The sequence below is a fragment of the Podarcis melisellensis genome (assembly GCF_964234715.1).
Source record: "Podarcis melisellensis genome assembly, chromosome: 11".
In the NCBI taxonomy this organism is placed as follows: Eukaryota; Metazoa; Chordata; class Lepidosauria; order Squamata; family Lacertidae; genus Podarcis; species Podarcis melisellensis.
Window position 1 is genome coordinate 12777471 of NC_138543.1, and position 17797 is coordinate 12795267.

Sequence of the window (17797 nt, forward strand, 5' to 3'; positions counted from 1 at the left end):
AAAAGTGCAAGCAGATAAATAGGTACCACTCCAGCAGGGAGGTAAATGGCGTTTCCATGTGCTGCTCTGGTTTTGGTGTTCTGTTGTGCCAGAAGCTGCTTAGTCATGCTGGCCACATGACCCGGAAAAACTGTCTGCGAACAAACGCCGGCTCCCTCGGAGCTGTAAAGTGAGATGAGTGCCGCAACCCCAGAGTCGTCTACGACTGGACTTAACTGTCAGGGGTCCTTTACCTTTACTTTTACCTTTAGAACCTCTGAACTAATTCCACTTCTAGCCAATTGTGTGAAAGCTATTGTTTATAATTGGTTTCCATGACTTCAGTCTAACTTTGATCATTTAGGGCAAATACATGTTGCTGCTGTTAGATATTGCCTTGCTTTGAATTATAAATGGCACTGAAATTCCCACGTGTTATAAAGTGAATTTGAAAAATCCATAGCAGAGGTGTCTCCCAGCTCATTTGCAATTCCAAATGCAGACAACTTACATCAACTTGTGGCTGATAGTGCAAAAATATTTCACTTTCAGCAAAGCTTCTGCGCTACCTGAAAAGGAGCCTCTTTTTTCAAGTGGAAAGGCTGTGGAGCAGGAAAATTGTTTTAAAGGCCAACCTCTTCTGTATTTCATGCCATAAATAACAAAAATGCTATAAGGGGCGGGGGGAATAATAATCACCTATGTCAATGCACTGTAAAGCAAAACACATCTTTTTGAGCTGCATAAAAACAACCAATTATCACATCTAGTTTGGCCCCCAAAAGGTCATATTGTCTCAAATCCTATGAAGGCACGGAAGAAGGAAACTGCCTTATACTGTGTCAGACCTCTGGCAATTCTAGCTCAGTCTTGTCTATTGGCAGTAGTTCTCTAGGGTTTCAGACAGGGGACAGTCCTACCTTGAGATGCCGGGAAATGAATTTGGGACTTTCTCCATGGAATCCAACTGCTCTACCACCGAGCTACGCTCTTTGTGTGTCGAGGTCCCCAAGCCACCCCCCAAATAACTCACAATGCACACTTAATTTCTGTTTAAGGTTTTTGGCATAATTTTGGCCACAACTTTATTTAAATACAAAACCGTGAGTGGTTGTTTAGGCATTGGTTAAGACTATCTGTCCCCCGCCTGGGGACAGAACTGACTTCCGGGCACCACTGAAAGACAGTGCGGGGGAAAGCAAGTCGGGGAGAAATGGAGCTGAGTCACAGACCCTCAATTCTCATCCGCATGCTCCCTGAGGCTTGCCGGCCCTAGTCCCATTCCAGGGATTCGGATGAAAAGATGGCAAGCCCCAGGATTCCTTTAATGGAATTCCCTTTCCGCAGCAGCCATGGAGGGGCAGGCCCAGCCTATCCTAACCCCTCCTCCAACCAATTTATTACCAATGCCTAAACGCAACCTTACAAGTTGTGACAATTTGCTACGCAGTAGGCAAAAACCAAATGACCCAGCCAATCAGCCAGATGGACAAAATTCCTACCAGGCCCCTGCCCCAACGGCAGACGACCCCATGACAGGCATAGCAAGGTCAATGCAACAACCCCTTACTCAAGGGCGTGTGGGCGGGTGATCCGTTGCACGCAGCAAAGAAAAAGCTCCAGGCTGCGTGCAGAGTATTTAAACATTTTACCCCTCCCACCAAAATTGCAACATAACTTTTACCCCGGCAACCCAGCAAACCAATTGTTGCCCTAGGCCCTCTTTAGAGACTCTGCCTGGCAACAGAGGGGTGGCTCGGCAGACCCCACGGCAACATGTGCTCTCCATGAGGGAGAACACGCTTTCTCTCAACATCATCTGAAATATCTTATTGGTAGCAATGGCAGTTCCCCGCTCTAAAGAGCACAAAACTGATTGAGTTGTAAAGTGCAATAATAATGCAGAAACCAACAACTTAATTATAACTTCCTTGTGTCCATAACTTCACAACAATCCATGGATATATAGCAAAGGTCACTTCTGTCACATGAAAGATACAGAGGTGATGCAGTTCTCTTCACCTGAAGTTATTGTCATATCTCTGCAGACAGATATTTGGTTTCCTGTTAACTACAGAACTAGATTGTTTGCTAGGTGGCTGGAAAGTTTTGTCTTTCTATGACTAACAGCAAGCAATATCAATTTGTATAAAGTTAATTATTTAAAAACCTGGGAATATATTAAAAGAAATTTGGAAATTTGGAACAGAATGGATCTATTAGGTAGAGTGTTGACTACAAAGATGAATGTATTACCAAGAATGTTATTTCTTTTTCAATCAATTCCGGTGATTGGCAAGACAGATTGTTTCAACACCTAGGTGGTAAGCCAACTTTAAAATTAACATAAAAGCACCAGTCAGATTAAATGAAAGGAATATTTGGTGTTATGTTGGAGGGGATGCCAGGAAACAGGGAATTATATACACATGTGGTGGCGGTGTAAATATGTACAATTATTTTGGCAAAGGGTGTTGAAGGAGATAACAGAAATCACTGGGTTAAAGCTGACCGAAAGTCCAGAGTTGACATTATTATCAATTTACGATGGGGTGGAAGGTTCACAAGCTAGGAAGGACTTGCTCACAAATTTATTGACAGCTGCACAAATTATGATAGCTAGGAAGAGGAAGCAGAATATAAAATGGAAGAATGGTACAAAGAGGTGTGGGATATATTTATTAATGATAAATTAACACGTGCCATTAAGGTAAGAAAACTACAACTAACCCAGAATGTGGCATCTAGACTGGTGACTGGGAGCGGCTGCCGAGACCATATACCACCAGTCCTGAAATACCTACACTGGCTCCCAGTATGTTTCCGAGCACAATTCAAAGTGTTGGTGCTGACCTTTAAGCCCTAAACGGCCTCGGTCCAGTATACCTGAAGGGGTGTCTCCACCCCATCATTCTGCCCAGACACTGAGGTCCAGTGCCGAGGGCCTTCTGGCGGTTCCCTCGCTGCGAGAAGTCAAGTTAGAGGGAACCAGGCAGAGGGCCTTCTCGGTAGTGGCACCTGCCCTGTGGAACGCCCTCCCACCAGATGTCAAAGAGAAAAACAGACTTTTAGGGAAGTTTTTAATGTTTGATGTTTGATTGTGTTTTTAATATACCGTTGGAAGCCGCCCAGAGTGGCTGGGGAAACCTAGCCAGATGGGCGGGGTATAAGTAATAAATTATGATTATGATTATGATTATGATTATACTGTGGGTGGGGGAGCTGTAAGAGGTATCTGCAGGTATCACCTCTTTCAGTGCTTAATCTGAAAAGGATCCTGATTGATTTCAATGATTTATCTTGTACAACAAAATAATGAAAAGGGGTGGCAGTGGGAGCAGAGAGATAAGATGACAGCTGTTTCTGGTTAGAACCTCTTTTAAGCAGAGAATATACTGTACTTGCCAAAGTAACACACTGCTCTGATGAGCTATGACTGTGAGGAGAGGCAATTAATGCAGCAAACATAAGATTATTCATGCAGTCACTTCGGAATCAAATAAAGTTTTAATGGAATGAATCTGAATGCAAGAAGGTGAAAAAATAAAGAGTTTCCCAATGTCTTTGTCCCATCTTTGTTTACAATATCCCCTCCCCATCATTTCAAAAAAATGTATTTCAATTATTTACGTCCTTGTTATTCGTTCATTCTCATAGTACTGTCTCATTAACTAGGATGTGCTCTCAATTCTCAGTTCCCCTTAAGTATTCAGGGCATTAATTTTACACAAGGAAACTGTGTGTGTGTGTGTGTGTGTGTGTGTGTGTGGTTTCATTTGGACATGGACTGAAAGATGTTACCTGCTGATGTTTCAGTGCAAATGAAGAACATGCATTCAGTCATCTCTTAGATCAGTCTTAACTAGTTCAGATGAAGTTTAAGGGCATATCTGAACATGATACTTCTTAAAGGGGATTTAACTGCAAGATGGTCACTTGATTATAAAGACATTCCAGAAGGATAGCCATAGCAGACTGCTGCAGAAAAATTAACAAAGAGTTTTGTAGCATCTTAAAAGACTAACACAGGGGTCAGCAAACTTTTTCTGCAGGGGGCTGGTCCACTGTCCCTCAGACCTAGTGGGGACTATAGTTTGAAAAAAATATATGAACGAATTCCTATGCCCCACAAATAACCCAGAGATGCATTTTAAATAAAAGGACACATTCTACTCATGTAAAAACACGCTAATTCCCGGACCATCCGCGGGCTGGATTTAGAAGGCGATTGGGCCAGATCCGGCCCTCGGGCCTTAGTTTGCCTACCCATGAACTAACAGCACAGCCTCAGCTGTGTCTGCTGAAGGCAGCCCTATTTAGGGAAGCTTTTAAAGTTTGACAGACTATTGTATTTTAATATTTTGTTGGAAGCCGCCCAGAGTGGCTGGGCAAACCCAGCATGATGGGTGGGGTATAAATAAATTATTATTATTATTATTATTATTATTATTATTATTATTATTATTTGCTGTTGTTAGGTGCTTCTTACTCAAAGCTCTCCAAGTGGCTTGCACTTAAAAACATATACACCTTTTACCATTAACAGAATTCATATAAAGCACCTGCAATTATATATACATAACCCTCTGCCCCACCAAAAAAACCCCCACAAATAACCCTACGGCAAGGTTTGGCAGCGCAGTAACAGCAAAATAGCATTATCTCAGTCCATCTAAAGCCTGGGAGGGGAAAAGTAAGCCCTTAGTTGATGCTGGAAAGATGTCAGAGAAACCACTAGGTGGACGTTGTTGCGGAGAACATGCCTCAGAGGCTCTCTAAGTCCTTTTGAATTCAGTGGGGCTTACTCCCAAGAAAGTAGGACTAGGATTGCAGCTTAACGAAGTTATCAAGACATAAATGTTTGTGAGCTGACTTCATTAGGGCATCACTTCATCAGAAAGCTTATGCCATAATAAATGTGTCAAGTCTTTAGGATGTCACTAGGCTCTTTGCCAATTTAAGAAATATTTGTTAAATTGTATGGGTGATAGTCAGCGTTAGCCAGTAGACGCATTAACATCTGTGGACTTAGGGCCTACAATGAGCATAGCTAACACTGGAGATTATCCTATGAGCTTGTCAATTAATAAATATATTTATTAAATTTGCATATGACAATACAATCCATATGAACATTGTTTGTGCACATCAACTAAAAAGTAACATCATCTCAGGAAAGCTCTTTTCCATTCTCTCTCACACAGAAAAGGGGATGTCTTTCACAATACGAGGATTGTGATTTGCAATTTTCATAAGTACTCACGCTGAACTTCCGTGCAAGAAAGCTTGCTGCTTAATTAATCAAGGCGTCTTTTTATGCTGTCAACTTTTAAAATATATCAGTTAATCAATTAATCAACTAAACACTGTAGTCCTGAAGTTTGAAGAGAGGGTTCAGGATCCACTGTCATCCTTGATTGTTCCTGCCACCACGTCATTGATCACCTTTGTTTCACCTCTTTAGTCTGAATCTGTTCCAACATCCATCTTTGTTTCTCAGAAACCAGGGACTAGTCACACCAATGTGGAGAATGTCTGCAGCAGAAATAGGAAATCTGTGCTTATTTTCCTTAATATCCAGTATGCCTCACCCAAAGATTTCTTTTGTTTCCCCCACTTCAATGTTAAGTCACAGTTGCCATCTTTGATGCTCACTGTTACCGAAGTCAATCATTTTTCTGCTTCTCCTTCAGATAGCAGCCTTCACAGACACTGTAAGAAACATCACATTTCACATGCTTTCCTATTCTTAGTTACTATTACAGAGGATTCTGAAAGTAGCCTGGTATTCAAGCTATTTTAAAATGGCCTATTAAAGAGAAAGGAGAGAGAGAGAGAGAGAGAGAGAGAGAGAGAGAGAGAGAGAGAGAGAGAGAGAGAGAGAGAGAGAGAGAGAAGGACCTGTCTGTAATTGTGTAAAAAGCTTGTTATGTTTAATACCATCATAAACACAAGCAGTCACTGGCGATAAAGTTTAACCTTTCATTTCGATGAGGAGTTATTGAATGTTTGGGTTTTTCCAGTTGCACAGCAAGTGACCAGCATAGCAGTAAGTCCCTGATGGTGTAACAGATGCCTTGATAATTTAATTCATGTGCAGTTCATGAATATTCATGCATGTTACTTGAAAACCATTCAGCAAAGCAAACAGTTCCATAGCCTCGAGTCAAGACGGGGGGAAGCGCTCATCATTGGCAAATGTTTTATCAGTTATTAACGTCCAACAACAAGCGCCACATCCTCAGCGGAGAACATTATTTTGTAATTGCCTTGTTATTGCTTCGCATGCTAGGAGGGCATACCGGTCCATCGGAATTGGGATGCAGAGAACAACATTGCGCTGCTAAGCACAAATCCAACGATTGATTGCGGGCACCACCTTGTGGGAAAGCACACAAACTACATCGTAGGCTCACCAGTTCAGAATTTTACAACAAAGGCTCACATTACAGGTGTATTAGGTTCTCAACAGATCTCAATGCCTTCTTTCCAGGGCTAAGTGGAAGAGTTGAATAGCAAAAAGATCAGAAAATACGGTCTTTAATGAAAAGCACATTCCTTCTGGATGATCTGATTGTGAGAATGTTATCAGGAGCCTTCTTCACTCCTTCCAATGGCCTTTCTCCACGGCAATTACAATTTCTTTACTACAACTGCTTAAAATACAATATTTCTCTATGTATGACTTGAAAGGGACGTGGGTGGCGCTGTGGGTTAAACCACAGAGCCTAGGACTTGCCAATCAGAAGGTCAGCGGTTCGAATCCCCGCGAAGGGTTGAGCTCACGTTGCTTGGTCCCTGCTCCTGCCAACCTAGCAGTTCGAAAGCACGTCAAAGTGCAAGTAGATAAATAGGTACCACTCTGGCGGGAAGGTAAACGGCGTTTCCGTGCGCTGCTCTGCTTCGCTAGAAGCAGCTTAGTCATGCTGGCCACATGACCGGGAAGCTGTACGCTGGCTCCCTCAGACAGTAAAGCGAGATGAGCGTCACAACCCCAGAGTCGGTCACAACTGGACCTAATGGTCAGGGGTCCCTTTACCTTTACCTTATGACATGAAAAACAACTCCCCCCTTTTTTTTACTGTAGAGGAAGCTGCCTTATACCTTTTCAGACCATTGGTCCATGTAGCTCAGTGGTTCCCAACCTTTTTATTTTTTGCTATGCCCCACCTAAGCATCTCTAAAAACCTGACCCACCCGCGGTGACAAAAAATTCTTATTATTCAAAAACTGAGCTCCTATTCACATGGAGGAATCCCTAAAGGCCTTTCACTGTTAATAACTCATTCTCCAATTGCCCCCCTTAAAAATCAAATTGCCCCCCTGTGGGGCGTGTGCCCCATATTGGGAACCACGGATCCAGCTGAATGCTGCCTATGGTGTGACTGGGAGTGACCGACCAGCATTTCAAACAGGAGTTGTCTTTGGCCGTACCACGAGATGGTGGGCTTTAGACAAGGGACTTCCTAGCTGCAGAAAATGTCCTACAGCTTTTCCTGATATACAGTTCATTACGATGAACAGGGTGTAACATGGTTTGCAAAGAACCCCATGAAGAATTCAGACCAAGGACCAATATTTGGACACTATGTAAAACACTATGTAAAACCCTCTGATCCTTAACCCACCTTCTCAGAAAAGTGTTTTGCACATGCGTAAAGGTAAAATGTAAAGAACCCCTGGACGGTTAAGTCCAGTCAAAGACGACTAAGGGGTTGCTGAAAGGCTGCAGCAGTGCAGGAAACCCTCTGGTACAGCATCTCAGATAAGTGGATATAGAAAAAAGGTAAAGGTAAAGGACCCCTGACCGCTAAGTCCAGTCACAGACAACTCTGGGGTTGTGGTGCCGCTATGTCAACAGTGAGCTAAAGCCGCTGTCAATGACGTTCATAGAAATAGTCAGCCTTGCACTAAGGAATGCAAGTGAAGAGCCTGTTGATTGTTCTGTGACATTACACTTTCTACAGCAATCTGCTGAACAACTGGCTATTCAAAGTCTGCCTCAAAGTGACAGATACTGAAAGCCTCTTCCTACCTTCAAGGACACAGGTGTGTTTTCCGAAGGCATGTGATCTATTTTTTTAGATACGTATAAGCATCATGTTGGGTCTGTCAAACAGCTGTTTGGGAGCAGAGAAGCAGCTGCTTTTTGAAAACAGTCATACTTTGGATTTCAAACAGCTTAGTTCCCGGAAGTAAATGTTCCGGTTTGTGAACTATTTTTGGAAGCCAAACATCCAACAGGGTTTCCGAGGCTTCTGGTTGGCTGCAGGAGTTTCTTGCAGCCAGCCAGAAGCCACGATTCGGTTTTTGAACATTTTGGAAGTCGAACGGCCTTCTGGAACAGATTCCGTTCGACTTCCAAGGTACAACTGCATATGCATCTTCCTTCTGCAAGAGATGCCTGAATTACAGTTTTGTTAATATAGCACATCTCCTCCCTGTTCTCTCTAATCCAGACTAAACATACCCACCTCTCTCAACCGTTCCTCCTTTGATATTACCCTATTTGTGACTTTTGAGGGGGAACTGTCCGACATTTAAAAGCAGAGCCGAGAAGTGACTTGTGAGTCACACATCTCTTATTTGTTCTCCGAACGGCCCTGTGAATCAGCTACTTGGCTGCAATTTGGGCCACTGACCTTGCTACAGACTATTTTGAGAGCCTCCTTTTTTTATTTGATTAGAAGAAGAAAAAAGCCTCAACGTGGTCACTGAATTTTTCCCACACAGGGCAACACAAAATGTTCTTTGTGCATCAGATTATTGTAGTTTGGTGTTAGTCATATTTTCCAGCAGGTGGCTGCATAGATTCACTCACTGTTCTGTACTCCAAGTCATACATAATTAGTCTTTCTAATGGCAAATGTTAACACTGTGTGTGAGACTAATTTATTTATTTATTACATTTCTGTACCCCCAAGGAGGTGTGCACCTAGTTCTATCTCCTTTCTCATTTTATGTTCTCAACAACCCTGCCTGGAACTAAGGGGAGTTAAGAGAGCCCAGCCTTGGGAGAGCACCACGTTGGCTACTGCAATGAGCTTCCGATGAGGCTCCATGGGGAAGCAGGAGCATTTTTGTCTGAAATGGGCCTCCTTGGAGAAATCTGCCCGGACACCGAGGTCCAGCTCCGAGGGCCTTCTGGCGGTTCCCTCACTGCGAGAGGCCAAGTTACAGGGAACCAGGCAGAGGGCCTTCTCATGGGTACGCCCTCCCTGTGGAACGCCCTCCCATCAGATGTCAAAGCGATAAACATCTACCTGACATTCAGAAGACATCTGAAGGCAGCCCTGTTCAGGGAAGTTTTTAATATGTGACATTTTAGTGTATCTTTCATCTTTGTTGGAAGCCGCCCAGAGTGGCTGTGGAAACCCAACCAGATGGGCGGGGTACAAATAATAAATTATTATTATTATTATTATAAATCAGTTCCAATATTCGGAATGAGAAGCCCGATTGAAGAGAGCAGTCAAGGTGTGTCTCTTCCCCCTAACATCTGTGCAGGGTGAAGTGTGTGAAAGAGGGGAGGGGAAAGAGAGGGAGAAGGAGAAAACACTCCCTAAGCCCCCATATATAGGGCAAAGAGGAGCTTATTTCTTCCAGGCTTTATTTCTCTCACAAAGGCTGTGACAAAACCAAACTCTCACAGATAATAAGGATGATCCCTTCTTCCCTACTCAACTCTGGCTGGGAGCTCCCAAGTAGTAGTAGTAGTAGTAATTATAATAATAATTATTTCTTATTTATACCCTGCCCATCTGACTGGGTTTCCCCAGCAACTCTGGGCAGCTCCCAACAGAATATTAAAAGCACGATGAAACATCAAACATTAAAAACTTCCCTAAACAGGGCTGCCTTCAGATGTCTTCTAAAAGTCAGATAGTTGTTGATTTCCTTGACATCCGATGGGAGGGTAGGTGCCACTACTGAGAAGGCTCTCTGCCTGGTTCCCTGTAACCTCACTTCTCGCTGTGAGGGAACCACCAGAAGACCCTTGGGGCTGGACCTCAGCATCCGGGCACAACGATGGGGCTGGAGATGCTCCTTCAGGTATACTGGTTTGAGGCCATTTAGGGCTTTAAAGGTCAGCACCAACACTTTGATTTGTGCTTGGAACTGTACTGGTACCCAAGGTCTTTCAGGACCAGTGTTATATGGTCTTGCCGGCCACTCCTAGTCACCAGTCCAGCTGCCACATTTTGGATTAATTGTAGTGTCCGGGTCACCTTCAAATGCTGTACAGGTGATACATGACTCAAAATAAACTAGCTAAGATCTATAAAAATCTAGTGGCGCCAGCCCTGTGGAACGTCCTCCCATCAGATGTCAAGGAAATAAACAACTATCTGACTTTTAGAAGACATCCGAAGGCAGCCCTGTTTAGGGTTTTTTAATATTTGATGTTTTATCGTGTTTTTAATATTCTGTTGGGAGCCACCCAGAGTGGCTGGGGAAACCCAGCCAGATGGGTGGGGCAGAATTATTATTATTATTATTATTATTATTATTATTATTATTAGCCAAGATGGTAAGCTTTGGAATTGCCAGAGGGGAGTGGATTGGAATGGAATCTGAGGCTGCCTGTAGCTATTGGAACTGACGGTTGTCACAGGTACCTGGAAACCCCAGATGCTGTGGATGCTTGTTCATAAGTCCAAGAAATAATATTTTGTTCATGTGGTTACTCCATAAAAAAGATAATTGTGAACCACTGCAGTTCTTCAGAATATCACCTTCACTTGCTGTCTCTCTCTCTTCCATGCAGGGTGTGTAAAATAAAATAAAATACTTAAAAGTCTCCCACTGGCAACTAGGGTTAATAGAGTTCTGTCCTCCATTAGGACAGTTTTTGGGAGGTTAATAATCCAAAGTTATGGCAACGCCTTTCTGTTACTACCCAATTCTGTTGCTACAGTTGAGCGGCAGACTGTTGTCATACTACATCTGTTTAATTCTGAGGGTAATTTGAAAGATAATTCAACAGTACTAAGTGCCTCAAGCCTTCTGAGAATTAAATCACTTTAAATGAACATAATTGTAAGATATTCTTATTCAACAGTGAAATGCATGTGGCAGCTGAAAAGTGGAGTGCAAAAATTAATGCATCAAACACAACTTTCAGTGTTTCACTTCAAACAGAAAATTCATTTCAGAAGTCATTAAAATTAAGAAAATATTAGCTGAGCATGTATTTCCTACTCAATCCCCATCATTGTATTAGAAGGATAATATTTCTGCAACAGAATGAAGCTTCTAGTTAGGTTTTTAAATTCCTTAATGAACTTACCGTATGCATCTCCATCAAGATGCCTGTTCAAGAAAGTCCCTTCCTTTTTAAAACTATTGATGATTGATGTTTCCACACATCAGCATCTACTTTTAAATTCTGGCTGTGAAATGGTGGTTTAACTTTATGCCCTAAGCCTGTACCATTTTTAGGACTTTATTCTCCTTCACTGTGGTGTTTGGAAGAATGAAACAGCCAAACAGTGAAATTGTCATGGATGGAGAGAGATCTGGCAACTTGGAGTGAACTCAGAGGGAAAAAGCTATCAAATCTTTGGTGCTTTACTAGGGAAAAGAAATCAAGAAGCATAAATGGAAGAGTTTCTAAAAGATAAGGATGGAAAACCATGGCAAACACAACAGGAAATGGGAACTGAAGATAAAGAGCTGGGTGCGAATTAATGGCTATACTGTATAACAAGAACTATGGAATAATATCTCAATATATTTGAATAATATCTCAATATATGATCACAGCGAAGAGATTCCTATATGGACAGAGACAGAAATATTTATTATTGTTTAATATGGAGACATGGTTGTTGAAGTTACTGGAGGCAAAGGTGATACGTTCAATTAGAGAAAAAACATTGCTGGCCTGTATTAATTATAATAATTAGAGAACTCCTTTAGGACTTTTTGTGTGAAAAGGAAATTGAACAAATCTGTATTGGGAGCAATGAAGAAGTGAATTAAAATTGACAACACCTTGTTTTTTGACTCAAAATCCATCCTTAAAAATTCCTGTGCAAATAAATATATATAAAATGAAGAAGTTGTTTATGGATTCAGTAGCTAAATTAGGACATCAGACAGGAACAAGACGCAATTATCAGAAGTGTACAAAATTGCTAGAGATGGAATTTTGACCAATGGGCTTGTTATACACAGATGCCACCAATGGCTGGGGATCTAAAATTCGTAAGATCGGCAATGTTCCTATGTGCCTCCTATTTTTTTCTTCCAGATTTGGAATCTAACACATATATGGAAAGCATGTCTTCAGTCAAATTCTTCCTCCTGGTTAGATATGTGTCTGAGATTAGTTTAACAAAAAATAAGGTTGGCAGTCTATTGGCCTCCTGAAGGTTAGTGGCCAAAAATACTGCTGGAGTCAGAGTAAGGAGTTCTCTGGTAAGAATTAGGTAACCTACTATGTTAGGCAAGAGTGGCTCCCATTAACCCAACAGTGTAGTTAAGAGTTCAGCAATAAGTACCGATGTCCTATAAGTCAAAAATTGAGACATTAGTGACCAAAGAAGTGGGCACTAAAGCACCTTCAAAACATTTCAGAAAACATCTCAGTGCGTATGGGATTTATTCACACTAGTGGCCAAAATTGTGGAAACCTTTTGGGGAAAGTGTATTTCCGAGGTTTGATGGCTCATAACACAATGACAAACCTAGACAGCATCTTAAAAAGCAGAAACATCACCTTGCCAACAAAGGTCCGTATAGTTAAGACTCCCTGGAAGAGACCCTGATGTTGGGAAAGATGGAGGGCACAAAGAGAAGGGGATGACAAAGGACAAAATGGTTGGACAGTATTCTCGAAGCTACCAGCATGAGTTTGACCAAACTGTGGGAGGCAGTGGAAGACAGGAGTGCCTGGCGTGCTCTGGTCCATAGGGTCATGAAGAGTCGGACACGATTAAACGACTAAACAACAACAACAACAACACATAATTGGCTCTCTAAACATTCGTGCTCATTAGCTACATTCAAATGAAGAAAAGCTACTGCATATCAACCTAAGAAAGTTGTGCTTCCTTTTTCTGGTTATTTGGCTATAACTTTTGATAGAATACAGATAATTGGACACACTTTGTTGCATTACACTTCTTCATGAAGTTATCTTTCCGCTGATATGTAATTTTATGTTATTACTCCAAAAAAGGTGGTGTTATGAGTAATCAAACCTCAGAAATACACTTTTCCCAAAAGGTTTCCACAATTTTGGCCACTAGTATATTTATTGCATTGTAAAGCTATTGAGATGTCCTCAGGTTGTGTCCTGTTAGTATGCTCTATGGATGGAAGGCTCTTTGACCTAGTGGATTCTTCCATCAACAGAACAGGGATCTTCAACAATTCCCCTCCTTTCTTGTCATCCCTAACCCAGATCTGTTCCAGAGGTTTGAAGGATCCTTCAGAACAGCATGGAAGTGGCACAAGATCGCTGAAGATTGCCTTAGTCCCCATTCCTTTGGTGGAAGGCTCCACCCAAATGAGATAATTTTCAGTCGACAGAGGGGCACTGCTTGGATGCAAAACATTCATTTAAAATGAACGAATGAATGAATTGGTCTCCCATATTGGACTCTGGGCATACAATTCTCTTTGTGCTGCCATGGCAATGCTCATGAATAAGAAAATGGGCGCATAGGAAGAGAAAGTTCTTAAATTGAGCTGCATTACAGTATCGAATGTCATCAACACATTTAATAAACTAAATAAACTTCACTTTTATTTGTATGATTTATTGATATTCTCCAACTCGCATTTATATTAACAAGCAAGAGATCTTCTCATTGTTTACCTACCAGTGCATAGCAAATTTCAAGAGATACAACTGGAAACCAGTTAAGCAGTTCCTGTTACTAAGACAGGCTGCAGATTGCAATGTGTGCTTCACGTAACCCAAATGTACTTCGCAAAGGCACAGTTTATTATGGTAAAACATGGCAGAATGGAAATGAGAATTTCCACATTTACAGTGTATTTTTTTCTTTTTTCTTTTTACAAAATCTTACAAATTAATCAAATATTTATGTGCTGCTTTGTTAGATAGTCCATGTGATGGATTTACAGCCTAGAACTACAATGTATATGTAGCTACATTATAATACAATTCAGGGAATATTTATATTACAGAATGTATGAAATGTATGGCTATGAAATGTTTGGACCAGTATTTATCAACATATCAAAGCATACAAATCCCAATCCCAATAAAATATTACAAAGCATAATGTAAACAGTTAAGTTATATAGGCATTCTTTTCAAAGATCCAAATGCTGCAATAAAAAACCCATATAAAATGTAACAAAACATAAATTACATTTCAAAGTCTGTACATGATTCATCTCACAAAAAAGCATCAAACATGTATCCACACATTCTATACAATATTGCTTATTTTGGTCTTTAAAGATCTACAATCTCTAAAAAGGTTCTTTTTAAAAAGAAAAACAAAGGAGGGTATGTGTTTTTCTAGCACCTTTTTAACTAAATTCAAAATGAGTTTAAAATTCTTATTGATCAACACGATCAATAATATGTGCTAATGTATTTCTGAGCCCTTTATCAAGATTTGACCACAACAGGCAAAAGAGGTTGGCTTATTCAGTTAGTGCAAAGCCTACCAGGTCACTTACTCTAGTTAGAAAAATATATTTGCTGCTAAAACGTATGTTATGCTTCCATTCCTTTATAATGGAAATCAATTCACTTCTTCAGCGGGGGGGGGGGGGGGGAATGCAATGCTCAGTCACTAAGATATACAAGTCATTCTCCTTTCTTACCTGAACTTCAGCTATATTTCAAATTTGGAAGAATATTCTTACCTGTCTCTCCTTACCTATATTTGAATACCCCCCCTGCAAATCAATTCTATCAAAAAGACAAAGATTCTGTTTGTAGGATGTCCCTTATACCTTAAGCACTTTTCCACATGCAGAACAACCCTGTGTGTTATTGTTGACCAACTCTCTCTCTCTCTTTTTTTTTGGTTACTGATTTTACCAGAATTCTTAAAAAAAAAAATTACAATCAGAGTTCAAGATATACATGATGTGCAATGCATTTCCACTTTCTGTTGCACAGCAACAGTATATTATAAAAGCAGCCTCCCTGCAAAAACTGCAATCAACCCTAGATTCAGAAACAGCAATTCCCAATCTTCATATTTGCATACATCTGCCGGAAAGAAAAATCCTTTAAACATGATGTGTCCTTATTGTTGCATCTCAGGTGGTTTTGGATTATAGTGTGTGTAAAAGTCCAAAGGGCGAGGGGAGCACATTGATTATGCAAGTCAAAAGGACAACAGTCTCCAGTGGACTGAAGACGTGCCCCATTTTGTCTTTGTAGTAAGGCAACACCTCTAGGCTTCTGTCTGGAATTCTGCCTCGTCCATCTGAAGAGTGTCATTATCACCCAATAATTCTGTCTCGGGCACTGAGCCCTCTTCCTCCTCCTCTTCCTGGACCAGACTCTGAGCAACATCTTCTGCGGCGTGAGCATCATCTGCACCTTCAGTCAGCAGAGCAGCCCTGTCCGCCACCGAGGCATTGGAGGGAGCGGTTGTTACGTATCCCGTGCTTGTGGAACCACTGCCACTGTGATGGGAGCCTGGTTTTGGAATCATCTGAGGAGCCATCTGCTGAGGAGCCATGTGCATCGGGATCTGCACGGGATAAAAATTTGGCAAATAAGCTCCGTAGGCCGGCATCGGTTGGTAACCATTGACGGGAATGTAGAGTTGAGGTGGTGGAACCATCGGCCGTATCTGTCCTTTCATTGGGATGAACTGTGGCTGAGAGAAAGCTTGGGCTTTCTGTTTCGGTCCAACATACCTAGTGTTGCTGACATTGCTAACGGGGCTTGTGCTGAGGGAACTGGTTTGCGTGGTGTTGCTCGCCCCGGACGTTTGTGCCGAGCTGTTGTAATTCGACAAGTTCCCCCAGGTTCTCAGCCTGTTGTGGATATCTTTGAATCTTGGCCTTCGGTTGGGAAATTCGTTCCAACATTCCAACATCAGCGAGTACATCCACGCGGGGCAGTCGTCGGGACACGGCAAAAACTGCCTGTTTCTTATCATCTCGATGACATCTTGGTTGGAATAGCCACAGTAAGGCTGCAAGCCGTAGCTGAATATCTCCCACAAGACCACTCCGTAGGACCAGATGTCGGAATCAATGGAAAACTTGCCATACATGATTGCCTCAGGAGACATCCACCGTATAGGCAGCGGAGCATTCCCCATGAGTTTGTAGTAGTCAGCAGAATAGACTTCCCTGAAAAGGCCCAAGTCGGATATTCTCACACTGAGTTTGTCAAACACCAACACATTTCTAGTGGCTAAATCTTTGTGGACGACGTGATGGCTTGACAGGTATTCCATCCCTGCCGCTATCTGAGTCACAATGTGGAAAAAATCTGCTGGCTCCAATGTGGACTTCACGGTCTTATCGTCATCAGTGCTGCCGACGTCAGAATGAGGGGATCTCATAACCAAAAACTCATGCAGGTCGCTATGGGAACAGTAGCTAAAAATCATACTGATGGGCTGCTCTTTTGTCACTATTCCCAGTAAGCAAACGATATTTGGGTGCTGTAACCTTGACCTCATCATCGCTTCATGTTTAAATTCTTCCCGGAGGGCTAAGTCGGCCTTATCCTTGAGGGTTTTGATGGCAACTGTCTGCGTCTGCTCGCCTGGCGTTGCACCAAACAGGTGACCCTTATACACTTTCCCGAACTTCTCCTCGCCAAGCTCCTCCATGAACCTCACCGTGGAGAGACTGATCTCTTTCAGCTTAGTCTGAAAATAAAACATACCCAAAATCATTCTCTTAATGGTTTCATTCTAAATCAAAGGAAAATGTTTATTTTTGAATAAACACTCACAAACTTTTTATTGATAACAAGCAGCTAAATAGTTTGAGGATCTATACAACTGTGTAACATGCAGAAAATAGCATTTTTAAAGAAATCAAAGACTGGAACTGAGGGAAGTCGGGGGTGGGGGTGGGTGGGTTCTGTGGAGGGAGGGAGGAAAATGGGGTGGGAATAAGGATGATATGTTTCTGGATAATATGTTTTGTTTTAATTTTGAATAAAAAAGTTATTTTTAAAAAATCAAAGGAAAATGTTGCAAATTATTAGGTGGTTCTCACAAGAAGAAAGCTATGGATCAAAGTGTGCATTCAGCTTACGTTTATACTCAGAGGGATCTCATTTGTTTTACAAACACACACAGGACAAAATATTTCATGTCTGAGTATTTCAATAGTCTTAAAGCAGCAAGTAAAAGAAACTGCCATGCATTTATCAACAGGATCATCACAGTGGCTTATGATTTTCCTCGTGTTCTAGAAAGCGATGTTACTTTTTAACACAATGGCCTTTTTGCTAACCCTAAAAGTCACAGGAACTGGCATCATTTCTACCTCAATATCTCATAATTGAAGATTTTCAATTCAATGGGCATGTGAATGGCTTGTGGAAACAGGCTTGAGTGCAATGATGGTTGTGTGCTATCTGAAAATTAGCGTGCACAGGATGGGGAACTTGAATTTCACTAATCCCACTCCCAACTTCATCTAGCCCACTATGTCCCCAAGAAAGCTGCTCCTGATTTTTGAGGGAGCCTCTGGAACAGTGGAGGATAAAAGCTGGGGAACATGCAGCCCTCTAGATCAGGCTTCCTCAAACTCGGCCCTCCAGATGTTTTTGGCCTACAACTCCCATGATCCCTAGCTAGCAGGACCAGTGGTCAGGGATGATGGGAACTGTAGTCTCAAA

The 17797-nt window shown here is 41.8% G+C and overlaps 1 protein-coding gene and 1 long non-coding RNA gene across 2 annotated transcripts in view; one reads left to right on the top strand and one right to left on the bottom strand.

Moving 5' to 3' along the window:
* Positions 1-9413: 9413 nt before the first annotated feature.
* On the top strand, positions 9414-13731 carry LOC309380775. The gene is made up of 2 exons (XR_014173132.1): positions 9414-9456; positions 13391-13731. It is a non-coding gene; the product is annotated as an uncharacterized lncRNA (long non-coding RNA).
* Position 13732: 1 nt separating this feature from the next.
* The window catches only part of ROR2 (receptor tyrosine kinase like orphan receptor 2), a 158005-nt gene continuing 153940 nt past the window's right edge, over positions 13733-17797 (bottom strand). The window contains exon 9 of the mRNA XM_081930488.1: positions 13733-16814. Within this exon, the coding sequence (XP_081786614.1) occupies positions 15375-16814 (1440 nt within the window). The 3' untranslated portion in view covers positions 13733-15374. The remainder of the gene's footprint in view (positions 16815-17797) is intronic.